Source organism: Hydra vulgaris, chromosome 01 (genome assembly GCF_038396675.1).
Source record: "Hydra vulgaris chromosome 01, alternate assembly HydraT2T_AEP".
NCBI classification, from domain to species: domain Eukaryota; kingdom Metazoa; phylum Cnidaria; class Hydrozoa; order Anthoathecata; family Hydridae; genus Hydra; species Hydra vulgaris.
The window spans coordinates 36401518-36412500 of record NC_088920.1 but is presented as its reverse complement, the minus strand read 5'-3'; the positions used below and the strand labels follow the sequence as shown (position 1 = coordinate 36412500).

Here is a 10983-nt window from a genome sequence, read left to right as displayed (position 1 = left end):
CACTCAAACCATCAAAGCCTAGGACTGAATAGTTATTTTTTCTGCTTAAAACACTTATAATATCATAACAGCATAACACATAAACACACCATAATATCATAACAGTATAATTGAATTACTTTAATCACGATACAAGTGATGACATAAAAGCACATTAGTCAGCTGAGAAATGAATTAACTCAAATTAATCACAAAACAAACCATAGAAACTATCTAAAGAAGTGAGGCGATCTCAGTTTTATTTCTACTTTATTTTCTAAAATCCATAAATGTTACTTGATATTGGTATTATAAAAAAACCTAACAGGAAAATTTAAAAACTGTTCAAAAAAGTTGATTTAAATACTAAATTTTATTGATTCCTCACATTTTACACAATGTAAATATCTAAACCTTTGATAAAGATTGAACTTCGAAACACAAGCAAATAGAACTTTTCAGAATGATTCAAAATATATTAAGATTAAAAGTCTTACTTGTACTAAAGTACCAGTTTTTTTTCTAGTCAATCCAGCGTATGTTACACACTAAAAAAAAATACATAAATATATGAAATATATATACATATATATATATTTATATATATATATATATATATATATATATATATATATATATATATATATATATATATATATATATATATATATATATATATATATATATATATACACACACACAGACACACACAGACACACATACACATATATAAATACTTCATAACTAGATTTTACATGTCCAAACCGAAACCCTTGCATGAAAATATTTATATCAATGATTTCATGGAAGGCTAAGTATTCCAAATTGTGTGTGTGTTTGTGTGCATGGCTGCATGTATGTATGTATGTATGTATAAATATATGTATGTATGTATGTATGTATGTATGTATGTATGTATGTATGTATGTATGTATGTATGTATGTATGTATGTATGTAGGTGTAAGTACAGGACTTAAGAAGCGTTACACAGCTTGCAATTAACATTTGAAATGACGCTTTGGGTACGTGTTCAGCAATTTTACATTAAGCGAAAACTTTTTTTATCTTGGAATATTTAAATTATTTTTTAATATTGTTTGTATGATGTTTATTCATAAAATATTAGATCATAAAAAAAAAGCATTTAACTGCAACTGTGAATTTATTTGTTAAAGATACTGATTATTTTATATAATTTTTTTTTATTAAAACCCTTTAGATTTTAATCTAAAGTCTTTTAATAAAAAAATAAAAAAACTTGAATTTAGTTTTGAAGGAATATAAAATAGTCAGTAAAACGTAGAATGTAAAATTTATTTTGAAAGAAATGTAAAATAGTTTTGCAATATTCATTAAAGAAAGAATTCTTTTCTTATCATCAGCTCTATCAAATCTCTCTATCATAGATTATAATATGTGAAAATAAACAAAAAACTTTTTAAAAAGGGAGAAGTGTTTTTGTTTAAAAGAATTCTTTTCACAAACAGATTTAAAACTTTTTGTTTATTATTTCAGGGTTTCCCACATTTTGACATTGTTTCATTAAATTTTGACACTGTTGCATCATATTTCAACAATTTAAGAACACTATATTTTTAATAATAATTTTCATATTTATGATGAAAAATTTTTGTTAATTATAATGGGTTGTATTTATTCAGGCCAATAAAATAATTAATGTGGCTATTTTTTTAATTCTAAAAAATTTAAAATGGTTACTGAAATTATGAATATGGTTTCAAAAATAAATTTTTTTAAATATGTAAAAAAAATCATGTGGATATTAATTATTTCATACTATCTTATTATCTTATATTATTATTAATTTAATGGTTTGTGAGACAAAAGCATGGCATGTGCAAAATTTAAAGAATAACTTCAGAATAATCAACTTCATTTAAATTCATTTAAAAAAAATAATTTCATAAAAAAAATCATGTGGATATTATTTATTTCATCATAATGATTGATTTTAACTGCCATGTTAATTATTTTTATCAACCAAACTAATTATTTTTAATTGCCAAAACAAAATATCTACATTATATAAATATCTACTAACAAATATCTACTAATATCCTAATATCTACATTTTTAATACCCTAATATTAAAGAAATGTCAACAAACTATAAACAATGTCAAAATTTCTTATCAAGAAAATAAAAATATTCCTATTATCCAAAATATTTGTCCCTTGCCACGATACAATCAGTGTTCATAGTGAAAATTAAAATATCTTTTTCAATATTTATAAACAGCAATGTTGAAACAAACATCAACAATGAAAACCATAAAATAAAATTTCCCTACCACAAATTGCAAATATTCTTGGATTTAAACAAACTACAGCCTATTTAATTATTGAAAAATATAAAAATGATTTTCAGGTAAAATGGCAATTAAAAGGTGGTTCTAGAAGCAAAAAATTAACCAACGAATCCAAGATACTAATCAAAAATTGAATGAATGATATATATATATAATTGTGGAATAACTCTACATAAAATTAAACAAAGAATTTTTGAACAACAATTTATTTCAGTTAGTCGTTCAACAAGATGCATTGAAAGTTTTAATTTTACCTTAAAATGTGTTCACAATATTCCAAAAAGAAATTCCAAAGTCGTTTTTAATGAAAGAATCTATGCAAAAAGATTCATGAACACTTTGTCTTGTCATTAATAAAGAATATTAAAGTATCTATGAATGTAATATGAATTTAATATTCTTTATTAATGAAGTAGGCTTTAGTTTTTCAATTAGAATTAGAAGTTTCTTTAGCTGGAAAGAAGGCAAACAATGACCAATACAACAAGTTGTCAAGAAATATTTCCTTATGTTGTGCAATGAACTAAAATGGAATTTTGAATGAAGCACAAACAAGAGCGCTTAATGCAGAAAATTCTTTATATTTTATTTGTCTAGTATTAGCACAATTAGCTGTTAATGAAATTGTTGGAGCAAATCAATTTTAGATAATGTTCATTTCCATAAGGCTGCTGTTGTTCAAGATGAGATTGTATGTGCTAAGCATTCTTTGACGTTTTTACCTCCATATTCTCGCTTTTTAATTCCTATTGAAAATATGTTTTCTGAATGAAAACAATTTATCAAAAGATGTTCATCTAAAACTGACGAGAAGCTACTTAAAAATATTCAAAATGGTGTGTTAAATATTACTTGCACAAATTGCAATAATTATTTTGGGCACATGCTGAAAGGAATTCCCAAGTGCCGAGACAACTGTTTTTTTTGTAAATAAACATTAGAAAATAAGTTTCGAGTTTATTAAAATTACCAAAACAATTTATTTATTGAGATATTAAAAAAAAACATTTACTGTTTTGCCATTATACTTCCGGTTGAGAAGTTAATATTACCTCCATGAATCTGCGTAGTTTTTTCTGTTGTAAAAATATCTGGTTTGAATAATAAATGTACTTACACCACAGATTTTTTAAATGACTTACACAATTACACTATTAGATTTGGTTTTATAAAAAACATTTTGTGCATTAGTTTTTTTTTTAACTTCTGACAAAATAAAAATTGTAATTAAACGAAAAATAATGTTTTTCTACTTTCTTTTATTTTTATTTGCATTAAAATATTTTGATTTTATTTCCGTGAAATCAAATTTGTTTTCATTATTTCTTACTAAATCCAAAAAGAAAGTCAAAAAAATAGTATTTTTGGTTTTAAAATTTTAAGAGCAGAACTTGTTTTTAACAAATAGCACTTTCACTAGTTTACACTTAGTTTTGTTTTAAAATAAATATTAGCTAGATACTTTTTAAAGTGTTTACTTATTTATCGTGTTATTTTTATTTAGTTATACGTTTTATAAAAGGTTATTCTTCTATATAAAAACTAATTGCAAAATTCTTCTAAGTAAAAATTAATTGCAAAAGGGAAAACCCAAACTTAACATTTATAATTCAAGTTTAAGTTGTTTAAAAGAACTTTTTTGTATTGACATTTATTAACTGCATTAATCAGACCAGTATTTAAAAAAAAATCAAAGAACCGAAACTTACTTTTAAGAAAGAAAAAAAAGCGTCAAAAGTTATAAAGTTTTTCCCTAATATCTTGATCTTGAACTTGTTCTGGAAAGTCTAATTAAAATGAAACTTATTTTTTAAGTTTACTTATGGTATGAACACAACTTAGGTTGGCACTTGGGGATCACTTTAAGTTTATGATTTTGAAGAGAATTAATTATTGATGAATAAACTTTTTTTATTTTTTAACAAGCAAATTTTGCTTTTACAATATTTATGTTCAATATTAAAAAATTATGTTTGTATTTAAACTTTAGTTTGCATACAAACTAAAAATATTATATTAATGAATTTAAAAAGAATCTAACTGTTTTGTTAATCTAACTGTAATGTTTTAGCGTAATTTATTTATCAACATAAATTATGTTTACAAACATATTATTGGAAACTGATATAATCAATCTATAAATTGTTTATAACCTAATAAGGAAATAAAAACTTGCAGTACTTTAAAAAACATTAATGACGCTAAGTTTGTATGTATGTATGTATGTATGTATGTATGTATGTATGTATGTATGTATGTATGTATGTATGTTTATACACAAAAATTTATAAAACGCTCAGTGTGGCAGAATTATGCCTCATCCACTATACATATATAACCCTTCCTACTACCTTTTCATATTTTCCTTAATATATAAAAATAGATGTTAGGATATTATTTTGAAAGTAGTGAAAATTATAAAATTACTCTGGTGTATTTATTGTGCGTATATGTACTTATAACTGAAAAAGCTAACCAGCTTTGCAGCTTCAGAAAGACTTCCATCGGCAATTCTGTTTTCTATTGTTGTTGTAGATCTATGCCTCTTGAGATCTGATACATTAGATTTACTTCTTGGTACAATGCCTTAAAAATATTATTTACATTAAAAATAATATTATGTGACTATAAACATAGTAACTGTTATAATAAAATAAGTTTTAAGAACAAAAATTATAATGAATATTCTATGAATACCATGTTGAAGTTCCCCTTTGTTTGTTAAGGTATTCCTCAAATTTTGAGAAGAAAGAGTTTTTAACTGAGCCTCAAACTTTTCAATTTCTTCATGTAAATGCTAAATCCAAAAAATTACATAAGATATTTACATGAGATAATTTTTAAAAATAAAAAGTTTTAAATATATTTTTATATACTCACAAGATTTTCAACAGTGAGACGTGATACCTCTTTTTCTGCCAAGTCTGACATATTGTTGTTATTGGTAACGTTCCCAACCATCTAATTGAAAACACAAACAATTTTAATTACTCAAACTTTTAAATTTTTTTAATAAGAAAAAAAAATTATTAACATAATACTTGATTTGCAAGAAGTTTGTCAAGCTTTTTTTTTAAAACTGTGTTTTCATCTCTTAGCTCTTTGATTTGCTTTAACAGATTAGGTACCATGCCATCTTTTGCAAACTTGTCATCATTTTCAACAGCATTTGTCATTACTATTAACTGCTGTTTTATTTGTTCGTTTTCATTTTTTAACAGATTATTTTCATTTAAAAGTTGTTTATTTGTAGCATTGTATTCTGAATCTTTTGAGATATTTAAATTGACTTTTTGCTCATCTTTTAGTAGTTCAACTTGTTCGAGCAACATGTCTCTTTCTCTTAAAACTTCAGATAACTCATCAACAAGATTATTTACTTTTTCGTCATCAATGCCAGCAAGCAAGTTTTTATCTAAACACAAAATATATTATTCTCACATGAAAAACTGAGAAATTGTAAAAGATAAAAGATTTTGTAAAGATATTGAAGGAAAAGTAAAAAAAAGTAAAATTAAAACAGTTTTATAAAAGTAAAACAAAAAAAATTATAGTAATAATAAAAATTAATAATAGTAAAAAGTAATAATAATTGATAAAAATGAACTATATGAAGTATTTAATTTAAAACAAACAGCATTACAACTGTATGAAGTATTTACCAGAATCTGCAAAAGATCTTTTCTGTCTTTTTTCAGGACTTTTTTCAATAGTTTGTTCTTCTTGAAGATTTATAAATCGCTGCTCAAGACGAGCAAAGTCACCTAACATCTTTTGATGACTTGCACGTTCAACTGAAAATTCTGCTTCCATTTGCTTGCGTTGCTCATCAAGACATTGCTGAACATGCACTTAAAAAATTGAAAAACCTTTTTTTCTAATTTTTAATCAGTATTTTTGAAAAATAATTTTGTAAACAACATTAAATTATAAAAAGTAATAAATAATAATAATAATAAAAGATAATAACATAAAGTTAATATGATATAGCTAAAAAAATAAACTACAAACTATACAAATAAATCTAATTTAAAAATTTAATTGAGTTTTTAAATTATTTTATAATTTAATTCAAAAATACAACCATACTCTATAAATAATTTTTAATCTATCTATTTTCAAATCTATTTATTTTTAAAGAACTCATTCTCAATGACTAAGTATAAAATACTTACATAAAAAATTTCAAACATGTATATACCTAGTCATAACATGATATACTGATAGGAATACTAGTAGTTAGTGGTTAACTGAGATTTTTCCAGGTAAAAATAACTAAAAATGCTAAATAGTTTTCTTTTTAAATTTGTGAGTACTAATATTGTGAGTATTGTTGAGAAAACATAATTACATAATTTTAAAAAATACTTTGATATTTTTACTCAGCATTAATGTTAAATTTTGAGAATGTTATAATGATTTATTAATTTTTCAAAACAATTTGTTTTCTTTATTTAAAATATATACATACACTTATGTTTATGAAAGTTTATAAAAATTACTTACACTTATGGTCTAAAGATTGTGATTCGCACTTTGATTTTTCTATTTCTAATGTTTTCATCAAATCTTCAATAGATAATTTTAGTTCTTTAATTTCCTGTTAAATGAAATTGATTATATCCATTTTTCTTTTTTAAAAGGTTTTCAAATTAAAAAAAAATTTTTACTTTATGTTTTTTTAAACCACCTATCGAATATATATATATATATATATATATATATATATATATATATATATATATATATATATATATATATATGTATATATATATATATATATATATATCAAAATTTTGATGGAGTAAAAAATTTTATTATAAACTGTGTTAATATCTATGAAATTTTTTTTTTCAAAAATTAATATCGCTCAATCAGGGGGATATTTGGGGATATTATCAGGTGGCATAAGGAGTTTTTTGTTTTAATTTACAAATCACATAGCATCTGCCAAAGATCAGCACATTTTGGCACAGTTGGGTTCATCAAATCCACCACCATTATAGTTATGCCTGATAACAGTTTTTTTTTCAAGAATATTTTTTATATATAATATTATTTCTATATATTTAATTATATATATATGTATATATATATATATATATATATATATATATATATATATATATATGAGATAAGAATGGTTGAAAAAAAATAAAAAACTTAATTTTTTGGAGCCCTTTTTCTAAAATGTTCAAAAAACCAAGGTATTTAAACTTTATATTGCCATATCTTTTAAGGCCATAAATATATTTTGATGAAATTTGAAATTTTGTTATATTTAAAGCAAAGCAAACTTTTTTCAGCAATTATTTTTTAACTTAGTTAAAGGGATACTTGGGGCATTTATAGGTGTTATTTTGTTACTGTTCTACAATTAACACGAATGTTTTGCAAAATATTATGAGTAGCGCTTAAAAAGTTTTTGAACAAAAATGCCTTCAAAAAAAATTCTTAGTAACGTCCCCTGGTTAAAGTTGAATTAAAAAAAATTACTTTATTTTAAATAGAATCATAATTGAAAAGCAGTGGTCGTATCTGGAAAAAAAAAAAAATCCGACTTACACATTTAACAGGTTTAAACTGATGATAAATCGATTCATGAACTTAAATCACAACAATTCTACTTTGTTACAGAGTTAATCGCTATATGTGGTAGTGGTAAAGCACTCACTTCATAAGTGTGAGGTTCCGAATTCGATCCCTACCATGTCCTTATTAATGCCTTCGCTGCGCAAAGAAACATTTTGTTTCTTCGCGCAGCAGCCTTGTTAGTCTCGGAGTAATAGAGTTGACATTGGATTATAACCACAATTAAGTAGCCTCCTTGCCTGTAGTGGCCTTATTGGCCTAGGGAAGGTGAATTTACATTTAAAAAAAATTGTCATTTAAGTATATAATTCAGATTTGAAAATGTGTTATTAGCTTATTACTCATATAGAACTATTTGCAAGTTAACAATTTTGTCCACTTAACTCTTCAAGCTAAAATAAGATTAATAAATATATAGAACTTTCTATATATTTGAAAAGAAAACTGTTATCAGGCATGACTATAATGGTGGTGGATTTGATGGACCCAACTGTGCCAAAACGCACTGATTTTTAGAAATTATCTTCTAAATTAAAAAATCTTTGATTTGTGGCAGACCTGACATGGGATAGAACCATTTGCAATGGCTTCTATCCCATGCCGACTTACTGGAACAAGCAGTTTCACAAAATATAAAGTAAAAAAAAAAAAGGTTCTACCTCATGCTGACCTACTGGAACAAGTAGTTTCAAAAAACATAAAAATAAATATAAACTTTAACAAAACCAAAACCTTTTCACTGGTTGCTATAAGCATTTCTTTGTCTTTTGTTAAATTAACTGTTTTTTCTATAGCAACATTGAGTTCTAATTGTAGCCTGTTATTTTCTTTTTCTATATCTTTAAAAGATTTTTCCAGTTGTTCTTTGATTGATTTAATTTCTTTGTAGTCTTGTGCTTCTTGTTCAATAATCATCAGACTCTCAACCTTTTGTCTTAAATGTTCTTTTTCTTTTTTCTAAATGAAATTATGAATAATAAGAAAAAATCTATATATAATATACATATATAAAAAGAAACTTTGAAAAATCTAATAATAAACTGCTAACCTCAGCATTTAGCTTTTCTTGCAATGTAATAATCTTAATTTCCATGCCCTTGCTTACTGTTTTTAAATGTTCAACAGAACGTGCTTCAATCTAAAGTGTTCATAGCATAATTAAATAAATTAAGTATAATTAAATAATTATTAGCATAGTTGAATTCATCTATTATTTATAAATTATATTTATATAGATCTATCTAAACTATATTTATTGATTATCAATTTGACACAATCCAATAACTTATAGTTTAAAAAAAATAAAAATTCTTAGCAACAAAAGAAGTAATTATTCATTTCAAAACAACAAATGAAGAGAACAAAAATAATTAACGAAAAATAATAAACAAACAGAAAATAACTTATTAACAATTTGATTTAACAATTAACAATGTGTATACTAACTTGATAATTCATTTTTGATAACTTGATAACTTGTTTCACAGTCAACAAACATAATGAAAACTCGAATGAACACTTAAGAATCAATATTAATTGATCATGATTGATCATGATCAATAATTGACCATGTCTAATATCAACAAATCATCTCTAAAATATATACCAATCTATCATTTCTGCAATTGATATCAACAGTTTAATCTTTTGGTTAAATTTTTATAACTTTCCGAACTATTGCACCAACAAATTATGCTAACAATTATAAGACATTATGGGTAAACATCTAGACTGGATCTGTACTGGATCTAGAACTTACTAACCAAATAGTAACAAAGAATTTTTATGGTGAATATAAGTCAGAATGTTATTACAAATAATGTGACTTTAGTTACCAATTATATTTTTTGTTTACAGAGAACAAGTTGCAGTAATTTCAATTTTTAATGGTTTAAATTTATATATGAAACTGAATTTTAAGAAATGAAAAATGGTAAATTTGAAACAACTTAAATCACAACATGTAGTAAACTTTATCCACCTGTTCTTTTTTTTATCCTTTAACAGCTCTTGTTAGATCTCAAGTCAAAATAAATCAAAGTAGAGTCCAGATATATTCATAGTGAATTCCAGAAGAATTCATAAACAAAATCAAAATTTTTTGCAAACAACTTCAGAATCATTATAGTCAATTTAAGCAATTTTCATAGCCAGCTTCAAAAGTATTTGTAGACAACTTTATAAGCATTTTTGAATTTGACTTAAGAAGCAAATCAACACACAAAGAATTTTAGTCAACTTATGAAGTAATTTTAGTCAACATGCAAAGATTTTAGTCAACTTAAGAAGCATTTTTAGTCAACATAAGAACATAACAAACCTCTGTTACTACATTTTATTGATTGCTGTCAATCAATAATTATTCCAAATTTTTATTTTTATATTTCTATAGACGAAAAATTAATGTTTTAAACTTATTATTTTTTTTAAGTACTTTTGAAGGTTTTACTAATTTCTAATATTTTCTTCTTTTTTTATTTTCAATCAATTTTTTCTTCTTTTTTTTTTCAATCAATTTTTCAGTTGTGAGGCAGTGGTTAGACAGTAGTTAGACAGTAGTGAGACAGTAGTTAGACAGTAGTGAGACAGTGGTTTAAGGCAGTGATTACAGCATCAGAATTAAGAGGTTTAAAGTCTGATGCCTGCTCTGGCTGTATATGCAACATGAGTAAGAAGATGTTTACTCCTCGTTAAATGTTCTTCTGTGGTGTTCTGATAACACAATTGGGTCTTTCTGGAACATCTCAACAACCAAGGAAATTTAAAAAACATTTTAACTCAATGACATGTAATAAGCTACAACTATTTAATATATTTATTTAGTAGTTTTCTTGTATATTCATTTATTCCTTTTGTTATTTTTATATTTTTTTATTTTTAAGACTAGTTTTTGTTTACATAAATATGAAAATTTTTATATTAAATTCTTTACCTTTAGCTTTTTAAGCTCTTTGCGAGCAGCCATACGCCTTATACAACACTGTAGCAGGATTATGTTTTTCCTTGTTGAAAGATATTTTTTTCGAGCATAATATCTCCTGCATAAAACAAAAATATTTTTTTAAATATTACATAAAGTTAC

At 24.2% G+C, this 10983-nt stretch overlaps 1 protein-coding gene across 1 annotated transcript in view; it reads right to left on the bottom strand.

Annotated features, from left to right (window-relative positions):
• Window positions 1-10983, bottom strand: part of LOC100205824 (unconventional myosin-Va) — a 121016-nt gene that overhangs the window by 22677 nt on the left and 87356 nt on the right. The window contains exons 21-30 of the mRNA XM_065788037.1: window positions 10834-10939; window positions 8950-9039; window positions 8634-8858; window positions 6816-6909; window positions 5972-6160; window positions 5351-5724; window positions 5190-5270; window positions 5007-5106; window positions 4786-4895; window positions 477-527 (exon numbers count right to left, since the gene is read on the bottom strand). Of these exons, the coding sequence (XP_065644109.1) occupies window positions 477-527; window positions 4786-4895; window positions 5007-5106; window positions 5190-5270; window positions 5351-5724; window positions 5972-6160; window positions 6816-6909; window positions 8634-8858; window positions 8950-9039; window positions 10834-10939 (1420 nt within the window). The remainder of the gene's footprint in view (window positions 1-476; window positions 528-4785; window positions 4896-5006; window positions 5107-5189; window positions 5271-5350; window positions 5725-5971; window positions 6161-6815; window positions 6910-8633; window positions 8859-8949; window positions 9040-10833; window positions 10940-10983) is intronic.